We start from the raw sequence: 15,942 nt of genomic DNA, 5'->3' as shown, positions 1-15,942 counted from the left end.
CTAATCACCAGCACGAAGGGCTCAAACCAGTTATTTAACCTGATGGATTTGTTCATCATCAGTTTCCAAATGAATACGAATTGCAAACGGGAGAGGAGCCCCGACACTGCTCCCAGAGCCGCAGCACAAGGAGCGTGTGCCAGGGCAGGGGCTGAAGCAGAGGTCAGGCTGTGGTAGGAAGGCAGCTTGGCTCTGAGGTGAGAGGGTATTTATTGTTGAAAAATAAGGTGGAAATGAGCATCGCTTTGTCAAGAGATGCATTTCTGACACACGAGTGCATTTGGCTGGAACAGCTGTGTAATTTAGGAGATGGGGTTGAAAATGTGGAGCTTTATAAAGAATGCACGAGCGGCCCCACATTCTGTTCGGCTCATTTGGGCTCTGAGCCTTTTGGACGTGTTATTTTTGAGGATTCTTTGTGAGCTGAAGGGGAGGAAACTCATCCCTGCGTCAGCACTGAGATTTTCTTGTGTTTCTGCAGCTCCATGAGCTGGGGCTCTAAGGACTTGTGTCGGGAGGCTCAGAGCTCTGCTCCAGTGCTTTGTGCTTAGGGAAAGTAACACCACTTGGGCTGGATTTCTGAGTTTTCCCTTGCTGGTGTGTTGTTTGGGAGCCTCTCCCTGCCCAGCAGTGCAGGAGCCAGCAGGCTCTTTCCAGGGAGCACTGCCCAGAGGTGTTTCCAAAGGGTCAACGGTGGATAGATGAATGTCCTGGTTCCGAACTGGGACCCCCCCAGCACCAGCACAGCCCAGGCTCTGCTCGGTGGGATGAGAAGCAGCAGAGCCCAGGAGCGTTTTGCTGGTTCTGCAGCCCGTGACAGCCGGGCTCGCCTCGGCAGTGCCTCTCTTGAGCAAACAGCCTGGATTTCTGGGGGCTCTGGGAAGCTGCTGCCAGGTGAGAGGCTCAGCCAGGCCTGGGCTTTGCTGATGGCCTGTTTGCAATTATTCCCAGCTGCTGGGAATGCATGGGTGCCTGTCACCGCCACAGGGGCCACCAGGAACTCTGTGCTCACCTGCCATTGCCCAGCTCTGCCTGCGCCTCTTGGTCCAGGCGGAAGCCAGAGTGGAAGTGGCAGTGCTGGAAACAGCAGGGATCACACACAGGCTGTGGTTCAGCCCGGGAACACTGGATTTCCTGGACTGAGGTGGCACCTTTGGTGGCCTCCAGGAGCTGGGCAAGCACAGGCAGGGAGCCCTGCAGGGCACCCAGCCGTGATCAAGGCACCTGATTCCCCCACTGCTGGGTTTGTGTGGGCTGGAGAGGGGTTTGGGGAGGGGATTGGGGCTCTGCAGCTCAGGCAGGGCAGGCAGAGCGGTGACCCTGCCCTGTGCTCCTCTCCCCCAGCACAGTCCACCCTGATGGCATCTCCACAGACAGAGGAGTTCTTCGACCTCATCGCCAGCTCCCAGAGCAGGCGCCTGGATGACCAACGTGCCAACGTGGGCAACCTGCCCGGCCTGCGGATAACCCACAACAACCTGGGCCACCTGCGTGTGGAGGGGGACGCCCAGGAGCCCGGGGACGAGTTCTTCAACATGCTCATGAAGTGCCAGGTACGGGCACAGGGCTGGGGGAGCTCTGACACCTCTGCTCCAGCCCCTTCCTCCCCGCCCGTGCTGATGCTAACGCCCCTCTCTCCCCTGCAGTCCTCCAGGATCGATGACCAGCGCTGTGCCCCCCCAGACTCCATCCCCCGTGGCCCCACCATGCCCGACGAAGACTTTTTCAGCCTCATCCAGCGTGTGCAGGCCAAGCGCATGGACGAGCAGCGTGTGGATTTGGCCTCAGGCCAGGAGGAGGCCGAGGAGGAGCAGCAGAGGCCTGGTTCCAGCTAAGAACTGGGCTTTGGGCTGGGGGGGTTGTTTCAGCTTTGTTTTTTAAAAAGGAAGAACAGAGTAGGTGGTTTCAAGCCCGAGTGCTCCTGTGCTCCCACTCTTGCACCTCCATCGTGTTCCTATGGGAGAGCCCAGTGGATGGGGGACAGTTTTTAAATAAGGTTTTTTTTTTTAGGACACTCGGCCACTGTAACTCTGGGCACAGCACCTGAGAGACTTTAGCAGCCCCTTGCTGATCACCTAACACCCCAGGAACTTGGAGGAGCCCACAGGGGGTAGCTAACTCCATCCTTGATTTATTTTATTGCCACAACACTTTTATTTAAACAGGGAAAGGGAAGAACACCTTTTCCATTTTGAAGTCCTCCTGTCTTCCCTGACACAAATGTTTCTGGATCCTTCTCTGGAACACCTTGTTCAGCTTTGTTCCTTCTACAGAAGAAAAAAAGCCCGAGTCCTTTAAACCTTATCCACCCCAGATGCATGGTGGTCCCACACACCTCAGTGTATTTTAGGTTTGCTGAGGACTCTCTGGAGAGCCCTGGACATTCTCTGTTCCAGCTGCAGCCCTGCAGGACCTCCTGAGCAGGGGAAAAGCCTCGCTGACCCTAAGCTTTAGAGGGATTTGTTACCTCTGGAACCCTCTGCAACCCCATGGCAGGGGCTGTTCCTGGGCAGAGGGAAGGAGGAAAGAGCTCTCTGCCCAAGTGTTCAGCCCACAGCAATCGGGGACAGCTCCTGGTGCCACTGAGCCGCTGTGAGGGTGTCCAAGACAGAACCTGTGTGTGACAGGGCCCTGCTTCAACAGCCAGCAAAGCTTTCTGCCCACAGCTCAGCCCTCCTTTCTTCTGTGTCCAACAGCAGCTCGGGCCAGTGGCCCTGCCCTCCTCTTGTTTCTCCCCAAGCCAGCACTGAGCTGCTCCCAGTGAGGCTCTCTGGTTCTGTCCACCTGTCTCCAGCCCCTGCAGCCTCAGGAGAGCCCCAGCCTGGGGAGCTGGCTGGGAACTCACATTTACTGTCATTCCTTCCCCTTGTGGACCAGCTGGAAAAGCTGGAGGAGGGGAGCAGGGACCTGCCTTGAGGAGGTGCAGTATTTTTCCTTTGCTTGACCAGAGACTATGCTGGACTTGAGCAGCTCCAGCACCAAAGCAGCGCCGCTCCTGCAGAGAATAAATCAGCACTTTGGATTTGAAATGATGGAAACGTTCCCAGCCAGCAGGGAGATATTTTCAGACCAGTGATGCTGCTCACGGGGCATTTACCCTGCCTGCACTGACCATGTGGAGAGGTAGCTGCAGTTTACCTGCTACCTGGGAGCACTCACCTGCTGCTTGGCCGAGGCTGGGCCTCCCTCCTGGGGCTGGGCAGAGCTCTGGAGAGGGGAGAGGAGGAGCTGCCCACCCCCTGCCTACCAGCCAAGCTGGCATTTGTAAAAGAGAAAAGCATTGATGATGATGACCTGACCAGCTACAGGCTCTCAGCCAGGTGGTGAACTGGAACCTGACCATTAAGCTTTCAGAGGTATTATTGAGGTATTATTTGCCATATACTTGAATGTATGAGCTTATTTATTTTTTACATGTGCATTTGCTAATGTCATTTTAATGGGGAATTTCCAACCCACAGGTACTTGGTTTTTTTCTAAAAAATAATCTGCCAAATGGATTAATATATTAGAAACGAATATACAGCTTAAGGGAAAGGGGTGGGGGGGAATTGTGCTTAATAAATATTTGTGTCTAAGCTTCAGTGCAAATACTCATTTCCATTTTTCCTGGCTGACAGCAGGGCTAATCCTGGCCCTTTGGAACAGGGATGGGGATAAATGGGGGGTGGTCTCTGGTAACAGACACCACCACATGTGCTAAGGAAAGTGTTGTGCACCCACCTCCACCTCACTTTACACTGTGAGCACACAGGTCTTGTGGCAGCCACCACCATCCCAGCTCTGCCTGCCTGCCAGCATGGAGGGAAGGCACAAAGCCCTGAGAATTCCCTGCCCAGAAGTTTCCAGGACGACGGGGCAGACAGAGCAGCCCTGCATGGCTGAGAAAAGGCCACTGGAAAAGGTTGAGGAGAGGCTGAGCTGTTCTTTTCAGGCCCTGCCTGGCTCTGCCCGCTCTCGGTGCCACCCCGGCGCCTGGCCCAAAGCTGGGTTGTTCCCCAGAGCCAGGGGACAAGGGCAGGGAGTGCTGGGCACAGCCCTGGCACCGTCCCTTGGAGTAGACACAAAGCAGCAGCAGGAGCAGCTCATTCCAGCACAGCAGGCATGAGCAGGCTGGTGGACTGGGCTGGAAGGCAGCCTGGGAGCAGCAGTTTGGATCCTGAGCCCTGTGAGGATAAAGCCAAGTCACAGCTGGGCTTCCCGTGCCTGGCTCCTTTGTGCTGGCCACTGCCAGCCCTGATCAAAGATTAATAAAGAGCCACCAGCTTGTTCTCATCAGGTGCTCTCACACCTCTGGGTGCCTGGGCACAGCAGCTCTGCATGTGACCTGGGGCCAGAACTGTGCCCTCGGGTGTGCAGAGGCTCAGATTCCCAGGAGCAGGCGATCCCTGGGAGAGAGTGATGGTGTCTCACCTCTGCTCTCTCCATCCTGAGCAGCACAGGCTCGTTCTGAGCTCCTGGGAGCAGAGCTACCATTGAGTCTCCAGAGCAGCCTGCAGCGGTGGCTGCTGAGCTGAATCCCCTCTCCCACGCTGCCAGGCTCGTTCCCACCTCGGGAAGAGCTCTCTGATGCTGACATCCGCTGGAGAGCCGCGGCACTGCCGGCCCGGCAGCTGCTGCTGCTGCAGCTGTGGAGTGTGAGCTACTGCGAGCAGGGCAGGTCCTCTTCACGAAGAACCCTAAAAATCCAGCAGAAACACGAGATCCTGCCCTGTCCTACCCAGCTGTACACAAGCACGCAGAGGCACTCGCAGGAAAGGCACTCAGGAGCAAGGCTGCTTCTCCTCACTCCCTTGTGCTTACCTGTGTCCCCTTTTCAGAGCAAACCCACTGCCCCATGACACAACATTCTTCAGAAAAAAAAACAGCTTCCAAAAGGAGGAAAAAATTCGGTTTCTTAGCTGCAATCTCTTAGCAGCAAATCTTTTTATATTATGTGCAAATTCCCTCCCCTGATGCTGGCCCAGATGTTCAGAGCAGCAGCAAGAACTGCCACCCTCCATGCTCAGAGCTGCAGAGGCAGCCCCAGGGCACAGGGACCTGTCTCTGTCCTGTCCCCAAAGAGCACCTGGTGACAGAGGGCACTGGAACAAGAAAACACTAAAATCTAGGAAGAGCCAACACAGATTTTGCTACATTTTGCTACATTTTTTACTATAACACAGCAAAAATTTGCACCACCTTCCTGGGACCTAATAACAGGTAAGAAAGGTAAGGAAAACAGTATAAAAAAGCCAGATTGTAAATGAGTTGTTTCCAAGGCAACACGGATCCTGCAACAGCTGCTCTGTTCCACCCCATCAAAGGCATCAGCACCATGGAAGCAGAATGCTGATTTTCAGATTAAAGGTAATAAAACAAACGCTTTTCCAGCAGTGCTAATAAGTGGCAGCAGCCCAGCTCAGGGGGAGAACACAGCAGTGCTCTGAGCTGCAGATTGCTGTTTGTCAGTCCTGGGTCACTCCAGCAGCTGGCTGTGGCAGGGAGAGCTGCATCTCAGCAGGACCTGAGCACACACGAGCTGGCTGATGAAGCTCCTGCCCCTGTTTCATCACTCTGCACTGACACACCCAGAGGAACACGACAACTTTCCTGGTGCTCTGACCCAACACAGTGCAACACGAATAAGATTGTTCTGAACACTCCAGATGAAGGACACTCGTCAATGCCTGCAATGCCCTCACTGAATCCGTGGCTGATGAAGCACCATAAGCACCTGGAGGTGCCAGGCTGAGAGAAGTGGGTTTGCTCAGCCCAAGACACAAAGGCTGAGAGAGGTTTTACAGCTTTCTGTGGCTCAGTGATGGGGAGGATCCACAGAGGTTATGATTCAAGATCCTGAATATCCTCCTTTGACAAGCAGATTGAACTGGAATCCTCCAGAAGGCTCTTCCAAACTGAAGTAGTCTTTGATTGCAAGCTCAAAACCCTAAGAAAGCAGGTATTCCACAGTGCACAGGGAACAAGCCCTAACAAAGCACAACATCATCATCTCAGTGCCTGATCCACCACTACCCCAGAGCTGCATGCTGACAAACTCCCACATCTGTCATTTATTTCTTTTTACATTTCTAACGAATCTCAACACACTGCAGTAGCACTCATAAGCCCCTCAATATCTGCCAAGACAACTTTCTGGGTCCTCTTCTTCTCTCCACATGCTCCACCACTATTAATTTTGCCTTCACACACTCCCCCTCACCAACAGTGGTAAAACCCCCATGCTGGAGCTCTGGTGCCATCAAAATACAAAACTGTCAGCCCTGACAGGAGGGACACAGAAACAAAACTCTGGAAGAGGTCAAAAGAACAGATAAAAGCAGCACTTGACTGCATTAAGAGCAGGTGATCTGACCCTCCTGCAGGGTCATTTTGGCTTTAGGATTCTGGGACCCATCTCCTCAGGTGGTTTAAATTGCCCCTTCTCCTCAGCAGCCACAGCTGAGCATCCCTAAAACCTCCAGCTCCAGCTGCACCTCACTAGGTCAAACACACAGAGAATTCCTGAGCAGGGAACAAAGCCAGGCATGGGACATTGCTGGGGCACTAGAAATTGCCTGAAAGTCAGCAAAACAAGTACCAGGAAAGATACCAACATATCTCTAAAGACATCAGCTTGATCAAGGGCAAAACTACACAAGGCAAAGACACACAACAGAGAAAACCCAACACCCGAGTTTATTTTAGAAACAGTTGAAATCAGGGAATGAAGGTGAAGAGTCTCTTGACGCAAGCAGAATGTCCCAAATCCCACATGGCAGGTCCGTCTCACAGGCCACAATCTCACGTGTCACATCTGTCCCACAGGCCACAATCCCTCGTGTCAGGTGTGTCCCTTGCTGCCAGGATCTGGGGGGGCTTCCCCGTCGTCCCCCTCGGCCAGCTGAGCTTGGGGCCTGGGCTCTGCCGAGCACTCCAGCAGCAGCTCCAGCGCCTCCTCCCCAGCCACACGTCTCACCTGCTCCCCTCTGGCTGCCAGGATCTCCTCGATATTCCTGGACAGGGATGTGAGAACCAGCAGTGACACCACAGCAAAGGCACACTGCACGCTGCCCTCCGGGCTGACACCATGCAGGGAACCACATCACCAGGAAAACCACCCAAAATTAACCACATAGAACCACCCAAACCTTCTGGGACCACTCTCATCCACTAGGATCAATGATTTAGCAATTACAGCTAAACAGAAGCTTTTAAAGGTATCTCAGGAAGTTTAAAATTACTGGAGTTCCACAGCAGATCAATCTACACACTTGAAACATCCAAGGAAACCCAGCAGTGAAGTGATAAAGCCTGAGGGGAACAGCAAATCACCCGCTGGCACCACTAAGGATCCCTGTGAAGTTTCTACTGCAGCTTCACACCAATTTATTTGGATCCTAGACAGCAACAGTCAAATTATAATGACTGAAAACACAGTCTGTGTGTTTTAATGAACTGGATGAAACTTTGTTTTTAGTATGAGCCACATTAGGAAAAAAATCACCGAAATAAGGCATCATCTCAGGAAGCTGCAGGCAGGAGCAGGGTGTCAGGAGGATGCTGCTGGCACACTCACCTCTTTCCCTCCAGGTCGGAGAACCAGCCCAGGTTGTCGGCGATAACGTGGTGGTTCCCGCAGCCGGGACAGGTCACGATCACCACCCCTCGGTGGTAGGCGGCCTTAGAGATGGATTTGGCTGAGCGGGTCTGGCACACCTGAAAAGCAAAGTGGATTTTATGGGTACCAAAACTGCAGCTCCTGGGACTTTTCAGACAAAAATACTTTTGATATTAAAAGCGTCTTCCCTCCCTCACCTCTAACTATCCCGAGCTCCATCATGTTAGGATGTCGTGAGTTCAGCCCAGGACACAAAGCCTGAGAGAGGTTCCACTGCTCTCCCTAATGAGGAGGATCCACAGAGCCTGTGGGATCTTCACCCCCAGAGATACTTACAAGACCCCGAACATCCTTCTCCAACACGGAGCTTGCACTTGAAACTCCAGAGGGCTCTTCCATTCTGAATTAATCTTGGCAAGTTTAAAACTAAGAAAACAGCTACACCAGGAGCCCCCAGTCCACCCCAGCGACGGTGCCCTCAGAGCGCCCCGGCCCCACGCTCACCTTGCAGGTGTACACCAGCCGATAGTGCGTGGCCGGCGGCGGTCCCGGGGCGGTGCAGAGCGGGCGGGCCGGGCCCCAGCGCTGTCCCGGGGCGGTAAGGGCCGGGCGGGCCGGGCCCCAGCGCTGTCCCGGGGCGGTGCGGGCCGGGCGGGCCGGGCCCCAGCGCCGTCCCGGGGCGGTGCGGGCCGGGCGGGCAGGCTCGCAGGCAGCTCCCGGGGCGGTGCGGGCCGGGCGGGCAGGCTCGCAGGCAGCTCCCGGGGCGGTGCGGGCCGGGCGGGCAGGCTCGCAGGCAGCTCCCGGGGCGGTGCGGGCCGGGCCCCTCAGGCCGGGCGGGGGGCGGCGGGGCCGCCATGGCGGCGGCTCCCGGAGCAGCGCCCTCAGCATCGCACGGCGCATGCGCGCGGGGCGCGCCCTGAGGCAGCGGCGGCCATGTTGGGTGCGGGCAGCGGCCATGGCGGTGTCGGGCATTAACCCGTAATTAACCAGCTCAGCCCGGCCCTGTGTCACACGCAGGCATTTAAACCTGTTTATTGACCGAGGGGCCGTCAGAGCCATACAATAGTGTCACTGTAGCGCTTTCCGTAAATGGGTGTTTGGATGGTTTCGAATCTAAACAGTCCGTAGTGAGTGAAATTGAGAGGCACAGGCACCCTGCAGAAGCTGGTGTTTCCCTCAGAGATTGGCTCCTGAGGAGCCTTTGGTGTCGGTGGTGTCCCTTTCCAAGTGCTGTCCCTCTCTCAGGAGCCCTCGGTGTCGGTGTTGTCGCTGCCAGAGGTGTTCTCCCAATCCGCCTCGTGGTGCCGGTCTTTGGGCGCCCTTCTCATTGCTCTTTTTCTGCAAACAACACCAGACATGGAACTTTCAGAAAGTGTTTTCTGCAAACAATCGGCATTTCATGCTGTTAGTATGCATCAGTCCCCTTTGTGGTTCATTTTGTGCCTTCCATGCATCAAGCTTGGGGACAGGAAAGGGGAAATACAAACGATGGATGTTTCCAGGTTAGCCCTGCTTACTGCAGCCCACACCTTCGGTAACGCTCAAAGCAGTCCTTCATCCTCCTCCTCTCCTTTTCTGCCAGCTCCTCGTTGGCCAAGCCACACTCCTTGAAATGGAAAAAAAAAAAAGAAAAAAATAACTAAAACCTCGTTGGCCAAGCCACACTCCTTGAAATGGAAAAAAAAAAAAAGAAAAAAAAAACCAAACTAAAATCCTACTAATTTATTCTTGATCAGATCACTGTTAACACCAGGCTGCTTCCTGCATCTGCAGAGTCAAGTACCAGCAGGTTCTTTACTGTGTGTGCAGAGTGGTAATGCTGCTGTTTCACACAGTTTTACTACATTTATTCCCTCAGCATCTGTAATTCTGGGAGTCTGTTTTCTGCAGCAACAGTAATTCTGCAGTAATTACACTGGAAAACATCCCCACTCAGAGATGAAGGGCAGAAAGTAATTAGAAGTTTTTATACACAGATGGAGAAATGTCCACTGTAAATGTTTTGCTGTTCAGAGCTCACCCTTTTTGGAGGGTGGATTCTGCACTAAATGCTCAGAGTTTGGAAAAGCAGGAGCTGCTGACATGCTTCTCCAAGCTGGTAAATCCATCCTTAATGAGAATATTAAAGATCACAAACCCCAGTCATAGTAAAGAAGAGCCCACAAAGATTCTCTTACACTTGGTGATTTTGGGGGCAGATGGCTCTCTTGAGGGCTGAGTTCCTGGTTTTGTACTTCCAGGCAATCTTCTGAAAGATTAAAAAAAAAATCAGATTTAGTCAGAGTTGCCATTGCAAAGTAACTTCTCCCTTCAGCAGTTCTTCCAACAGAAGAGCTGTGATGTAACTGCAGAGTCCACAGCAGAACTGAAACAAGCCCAAAGCACTCAGAACTCCTCCTGTTATCCATCACAAGTCACTTCTCATTTTAACTGAGCCCTGAATCTTGCTCAGGATGGTGGAGTTCCCCACCTCCCTCAGAAAGAGACAGAGCTTTCCACTTCCAACTTCAGCAGGAGCAAAACAAACCTCTGCCAAGCAGCTCCTCTGAAGCTACTGTGAGAAATGTGTTAATTGTTATTTTATCCATCATTTGTCCCTGCTCCCCAGCTTGTGAATATCATAGCCCTTCACACCAGACCCTATTTTGGTGAAACTCCTCCTGCAATGATCAGGTGTTACAATATATATTTTTGAACTGAGCAAGGCAGAATAATAAAAAAAAGCCTTTTTGGATCAGTGCTGTTTGGTTTTAGTGAAAAATCTCCCATCGCAATGAATGAAAAGATCATTTAGATCTTCCAGGAGAGCAAAACACAATGGACCATCCTCTCCAGAGCTCTACTCAAGTGTTTTCCCCTTACTTTTAGTTGTCTGTGTATCTTCATCCAGGTGACTGTGAAGAACAAGCTGTGGGGCAGAAAACAGAGCAAGAACATCAGACCTGCCCCTCAGTTTGTAGGAACAGATAAAGGAATATAAAAGCCAGGACATGCTAGAACCAACCTCTCTCTCCCTGTTGCTGCCAGCAAACAGCAGACAGCCAGGAGTTACAGATTTGCTCATGGATTTCTCCTCCATGAATAGATCCAGCTTCCTTTGGCCTCCAGACAATGTGACAATCACTCCCTCACTGAAGTTATGAACTAAGTGAAACTCTTTACTACAGGTGGCCCCAGGGTAAGACTTATTTTTGCCTTTTCTCACACAAGAGAGACAATTAAAAGCAACTCAAAAATAATTAAATTCCCTTGATTTGCTTAGACTCAACAAATCTTGCTGACTAATGCCATAGCTTTGTCCTGCACTTAGAACTTCAGGACACAGGGAGGTTCTGTCACTGTCCTGCTGCCTCTGGACTTTTTGACTGAAATGAGCCTGAGCCATTGAAAACTGCTGATACCTGGGGAGCTGAGCACATGTGAGGAACATGAAACCATCCCAGAGGAAAGGGAAAGGTAAACAAGGAACCCTACTCACTTCCTGGGAATCTCTGGAGGAGGAGTCATCCAGGTCAGAGGTCTGAAACAAAACCAGTAAAGACTGATCATTCCTCATAAGCAAGGTAGGGAACATACAGGAGACTTAGAGCTCCACAAAACACAGAACTCCTGCACTCCTGTCTGGCCACTCAAGAAAATTAATATGGCATCTTGTGCACTAAAATATATCTAATTTAGTTCCAGAAAACTTAGCTCCCCCTTTCATCCAAATGGCTCACATCCAGTTTCTAAATAGAGTCACTCTTTGGTAGTTGAGGAACCCCTCACCACCTTTGGAAATGCTCCAAACACAAACACAGATGGCCTGAGCTTGCATCTGTCCAGCTTTACCATGCTTGAAACCAGGGTGGGGTGATAGAGACCATCACATCTTTCATTTTCTAAACTCAGCATTTGCATGGCAATGGTTTGAATTAATTTTGGTGGTGGCTCAGGCAGGTGTTCACCCCCTGATGAGCTGGAGCTGCTCAGGCGCCAAGCCTGGAAACAGCCACAGTCTGACCCCATCCTCAGCTTCCCAATCCATCAAGGGGAGGAGAGCTATACCAGAGTGGGCAGCTCCAGCTGCAGCCTTTTCAGCTTGGCCTCGGTGGCCAGGAGCTGGCTCTCCTTCTGGAAGAGCTGCAGCTGCATCTCGTCACATCTCTCCCCCAGCTCCCGGATCTGCTTGCGGTAGGCGTCTCTCTCCACCAGGTTCTTGCAATACTGCATGTGGAACTGCTCCCGGGTCAGGAGAGCCTGTGCAGGGGGACAACACAGGGCAGTCAACAGCACACACAGGCTGGCACTGGCTGCCCAAAAAGCAGTGAAAAGCAGTGAGGAATATTTTATCACCTGGTCTCTCTCCGAAGCCACTTCCTCCATCTGCTGCAGGACAGCTTCAATCCGTTTTTTGTACATCTGGGAGTCCTTCCTCAGAGATGTGCACTGTAACTCCAGCACCTCTTTTTCCTCTGCAAACTGCTGAGACAAGTTTAAAAGCACCTGCCTGCGGGCAGAGCCTGAACCAGACTGTCCCCACCCCTGCTTTGTGCCACAGATTGCTCTGGCCAGAGCTCCATGGGCTGTCTGAGCTGTCAGCTGCCACAGAGTGCTGAAATACAGGTACTACAGCAGGGATTGCTCCTGAGCAGCTGCTCTGCTCCACAGGCAGGACACTGCAGGTGCTTCTCCTGCCTGTCTGATGCATGAGCCTCAGCAGGGACTGGAACAGCAGCACCTACTTTGTCCTGCAGCACCTTGGCTCGGCGCAGCTCCTTGCGCAGGCTGTAAATGGTGTTCACCAGCTCCCGGCGCTCCTCCACAGTCTGGCTGCTGTCATTCTCCAGAGTTTCCTTGGAGAGGCTCTTCTCCAAGTTCTGCTCCCTGGCAACCTGCAGGACAAAGGAAGAAATGAGACAGAGCCATCATCTAACTCCATATCAGTTCTCTCCCCTCAGGGCTCTTGGGCAACAGCTGATCCCCACCATCTTCACTGCAGCATTGCTGCCCCAGCTGCTACAAACAGTCCCTTGACTCAACCACCCCACCAACCTGGAGAGTGTTTTCCAGCTCCTGGTTCTTGGCCAAGAGCAGCTCCTTCTCCTGCTGGATCTCCCACACCACCTCGTGGCTGGGGCGCTGCTCTATGGCGTGTTTCAGCTTCATGGTGTGCTTCCTCTCCAGCTTGCAGTCATCCTCAGCCTTCATGAGGCTGTGCTTCAGCTGATCGATCTACGAGAAGGTTCAGAGCTCAGCAGGACCAAGGAGAGAGCTCTGGCCTGCAAAACCAGTTCTCTGTTCCCCAGCCAAATACAGGGCGGGTTTCTCCCCAGCTGTTTTCCTCAAAGTTTTGTGCCCAGAGTCCTGCCTGTGTGCTAACAGGTACATGTTCCTGTGCTGCCTTTGTGAGAGCAGCCTTGAGTGAGGGCAAGTCTGGTCATCATTCACAGCACAGCTTGTAAAATTCAGGCCTGCAGGGCTGAGCTAGGGACCACAAAGACACGTTCTAGAAAAGATGCTCAGTGCTTCCTGCTGGACTGGAGCATCCTTGGCAAAGACGAGGTGCTCAGCCCAGCCTTCCAGGGTCAGGTAGGAAGGGGAAGCTGGAGGAACTGTGACTGACCTCCAGCAGCAGGTCCCTGTTCTTCATGAGGGCCGCGCTCTTCTCCTCGCTCTGCTTGGCGTAGCTCAGGGCCAGGCTGTAGTTCTCGTCCTTGCACTTGCGCAGCTCCTTGCTCAGGCTGTCCCTCTCCTCCTTCATCCTCTGGGCGCGCTCCTGGTGCTTGCGGAGCAGGCTGTCCCTGACCCACATCTCCCTGAGGGTGTCCTCCTTGGAGTGCAGCCACACCGCCAGCTCCTGCGCCTTGCGCCGCTCCTCCTGCACCGCGCTCTGCAGCTTCATGATCTCGTTCATCAGCACCTGGCTCAGGCCAGACTCGCCAGCCGTGTCTGTTAGGGGGGCAGGGGTCACTCTCTGCTGTCCTGGCTAGGCACACACAGAGCTCAGCTTCCCCTCCATAGCACTGCAGCCAACCCTGACGGTGTTCGACCAAATTATCCCTGCTGTGCCTCTCTGCTCTGTGCCTTCCTGCACCAGAGTCACTGACACAACAGGCAGAAGGAAGAATTCATCCTTCTGCTTCCTCCTCCTCTTCCCCAGTCCAGCCCGTGGCACCAGGGCTGTTCTTCCCAGAACCCTTCAAAGCACACATGGAGCAAGGCAGGGAATGCTCCTGACTCTGCTCAGCAGCACCAAAGGAAGAGCTGTTGTTGAGAACACAAACATTACCTATAATCATGGAGAAAACCCTGCTGGGCTCTTTGCCAGTTATTTTCTTATACAGCTGGGGATAATAAAGCTCAAGACTCTCCATAAATGCCTCAAAGCCCTTGTGTCCTGTTCGTTGAAGAATGTCCAGGAGAACACCTGAAATCATGGCAACAGGATATTCTATTCAGTTATTTCCCTCTCTGTTTGTAACATTAAAAAAAAAAAATAGCTTCACTTCCTCCACATACAAAAGTCCCTGAGATCCAATCACAGAATAAATTAGGTTGGAAAAGACCTCTGGGATCATTAAGTCCATCCTGTGACTGAACCACCTTGTCAACCAGACCATGGCACCAAGTGTTTAAACACCTCCAGGGAGGGAAACACCAGCACCTCCCTGGGCAGCCCTTCCAGTGTCTGACTCCCCAGCCAATCCCAAACCAACGGCCTGGAAACTCCACAGAAGGATTTGAAGAGCTCCCACCTGCCTTCCGCTTGCGCATGACCAGGCTGGGGTCGTTGAGGACCTGCTCCTCATCATCAGGGCTGAGCACTTTGCACTGGCGCAGGTAAGGGGTGATCCGGGAAGGGTCAATCACTGAGATCAGCTTCACACGGAAGTTCTCCAGGTTATTCCAACAGGTCTCATCATTATCCTCTTCCAGCATGTCAGCAGCGAGGGGAATCAGTGAGCAACGTCGTCCTGTCTGGAAAAAAAACACCAAAAAACCCCAAGCAGCCCCTGAGGCCCTCGGAGCAGCGTGGCAGTGGTGGTGAAACCAAGGACTGAGAATGCAGAAGTGTCCTAATTAGCTGTTGACTCTGCTTTACGAGCAGCTCACTCTTCCTTCTCCACCTCCCAGCATGTGAGATCCCTGTGTCCTGTCTAACACCCACAGGAGCTGACACTTTACCTCAGAGCTGTGAAATAAACTTTTATTCCCTGTTGATATCGTTCTGTATCACCAACCTTCACCTCTGCAGTCACAAAAGCTTCCTCGATTCTCCTCCTGTGTCCTGGCTCTGAGAAAACCTGTCTGGGGTGCAGCCTCCCTCTGTATTCTGGCTAGAGAAAAGATAACTCCAGGAACAAAACTGCTTTGAGAAAAAAGGGGAAACTACTCAGCCATACCCTGAGACAGGAAAGGGAAGGAAAAGAAAAAGAGAGATAAATAAAAAAAGCAGAAGCCAGAATGGGTGAAAGGGGAGGAGAAAGATGGTAATGGCATTGTGAGTCAGCAGCCACACGTAAGCAGTGATTTTAGATTAATTCTGCTTTTGTTTTCTAATCTGTCCCACTGAGGGACCCGCTGGGGTGCAGAAGGTTTCCTTGGGCAGTGGAAAACGAAAAAAAGAACGAAAAAAAAGAACCAAAGTCACAGCCATAGGTGTGTGCAGCTGATTGCAGGGGACAAAACAAGCCACAAAATCTGAAGAAAGAGGCTCTTCGAAGGCTTTCCAGCTGTTAACATCTTCCTCCAGGAAAACATTAGGCAGCAAGAACTCACTCTCAGTTTAGACACAGGTCTCTTCAGCTGAAAAGGGTGATTTCTATATTGCTGCCTCTAATCTTGGATGTCCTCAAGCTTCCAGCATAATTATGACAAGAAAGGGAAAGGGAATCAAGTCCTGGCAAAGCAAGGAACAACACCCATGATTGCCAAATGACAGGCTGTGGCCATGGCAGCAGCAAAGGAGCCCAGCAAGCAGCTGGGTTATGAGATAATGCTGATAATGCCATTGTGATGATGCTGAGCAGCACCAGAAGACCTGAGCCTGCCTCCCCCCTTCCCACAGCCCTGGAGCTGAACTCAGATCTGTTTTTTTTTTTATATAAAAAGCCTGGAGAGCACACAGGCTCTGATGCCATGGCAGCGTGACACATGTTCCCGTCAGCTTCCCACTCCCCTCTTTGTTCTGCTTTCTAAGTTCATGGAGAGTTTTTCCATGTTATCCTTAGGAGTAGGGCAGAGATGCTCAGAGATTCTTCCAGCCTGTGTTTCTTGTCATTCAATTAGCTTTACACTAAAAAAAGATGCAGTACCTGTGTCAGCTGTGCCCTTGCTGGAGGTAATCAGTGTGTCTGTTA

The 15,942-nt window shown here is 52.4% G+C and overlaps 3 protein-coding genes across 12 annotated transcripts in view; 1 reads left to right on the top strand and 2 right to left on the bottom strand.

Annotated features, from left to right (window-relative positions):
- Window positions 1-3,591, top strand: part of GPSM1 (G protein signaling modulator 1) — a 65,491-nt gene extending 61,900 nt beyond the window's left edge. For all 9 annotated transcript variants that reach the window (XM_038156047.1, XM_038156046.1, XM_038156048.1 and 6 more), the window contains 2 exons: window positions 1,345-1,553; window positions 1,647-3,591. In XM_038156047.1, coding sequence (XP_038011975.1) covers window positions 1,345-1,553; window positions 1,647-1,835 — 398 coding nt within the window. In that variant the 3' untranslated portion in view covers window positions 1,836-3,591. The remainder of the gene's footprint in view (window positions 1-1,344; window positions 1,554-1,646) is intronic.
- Window positions 3,592-6,659: 3,068 nt separating this feature from the next.
- DNLZ (DNL-type zinc finger) lies at window positions 6,660-8,694 on the bottom strand. The gene is made up of 4 exons (XM_038156059.1): window positions 8,396-8,694; window positions 8,105-8,227; window positions 7,559-7,698; window positions 6,660-6,995 (listed from the first exon to the last, which is right to left on the bottom strand). Exons 1-4 carry the CDS (start codon window positions 8,657-8,659, stop codon window positions 6,824-6,826), a joined length of 699 nt encoding a protein of 232 aa, XP_038011987.1. The 5' UTR covers window positions 8,660-8,694; the 3' UTR covers window positions 6,660-6,823.
- Window positions 8,695-8,799: 105 nt separating this feature from the next.
- Window positions 8,800-15,221, bottom strand: CARD9 (caspase recruitment domain family member 9). 2 transcript variants are annotated; one of them, XM_038156056.1, is made up of 13 exons: window positions 14,824-15,221; window positions 14,338-14,560; window positions 13,872-14,009; window positions 13,206-13,531; window positions 12,635-12,814; window positions 12,325-12,474; window positions 11,936-12,064; window positions 11,648-11,839; window positions 11,079-11,120; window positions 10,463-10,508; window positions 9,778-9,848; window positions 9,130-9,206; window positions 8,800-8,938 (listed from the first exon to the last, which is right to left on the bottom strand). In XM_038156056.1, the coding sequence occupies exons 2-13, from the start codon at window positions 14,519-14,521 to the stop codon at window positions 8,842-8,844; spliced, it is 1,632 nt and encodes a 543-aa protein (XP_038011984.1). In that variant the 5' UTR covers window positions 14,522-14,560; window positions 14,824-15,221; the 3' UTR covers window positions 8,800-8,841. The 2 variants fall into 2 exon arrangements, with proteins under 2 accessions (XP_038011984.1, XP_038011985.1); XM_038156057.1 differs by having other exon boundaries at window positions 11,936-12,061; window positions 14,338-15,009.
- Window positions 15,222-15,942: the final 721 nt, after the last annotated feature.

The sequence above is a fragment of the Motacilla alba genome, chromosome 17 (genome assembly GCF_015832195.1).
Source record: "Motacilla alba alba isolate MOTALB_02 chromosome 17, Motacilla_alba_V1.0_pri, whole genome shotgun sequence".
Lineage (NCBI taxonomy): Eukaryota > Metazoa > Chordata > Aves > Passeriformes > Motacillidae > Motacilla > Motacilla alba.
Note: the sequence above shows the minus strand (reverse complement) of the source record. Positions and strands in the feature narration are given on the sequence as shown.

What these genes read in the sequence shown, in the direction of transcription:
- DNLZ (XM_038156059.1), bottom strand. Translation starts at nt 8,659, where the DNA reads ATGGCTCTGACGGCCCCTCGGTCAATAAACAGGTTTAAATGCCTGCGT. An exon ending in CCCGCACCGCCCCGGGAGCT is followed by an intron (nt 8,228 to 8,395) that starts GCCTGCGAGCCT and finishes GCCCCGGGACAG; the next exon opens with CGCTGGGGCCCGGCCCGCCC. An exon ending in GGCTGGTGTACACCTGCAAG is followed by an intron (nt 7,699 to 8,104) that starts GTGAGCGTGGGG and finishes TTTGCTTTTCAG; the next exon opens with GTGTGCCAGACCCGCTCAGC.
- CARD9 (XM_038156056.1), bottom strand. Translation starts at nt 14,521, where the DNA reads ATGCTGGAAGAGGATAATGATGAGACCTGTTGGAATAACCTGGAGAAC. An exon ending in CCAAGGTGCTGCAGGACAAA is followed by an intron (nt 12,065 to 12,324) that starts GTAGGTGCTGCT and finishes AACTTGTCTCAG; the next exon opens with CAGTTTGCAGAGGAAAAAGA. An exon ending in TGCTTTGAGCGTTACCGAAG is followed by an intron (nt 8,939 to 9,129) that starts GTGTGGGCTGCA and finishes TGTTGTTTGCAG; the next exon opens with AAAAAGAGCAATGAGAAGGG.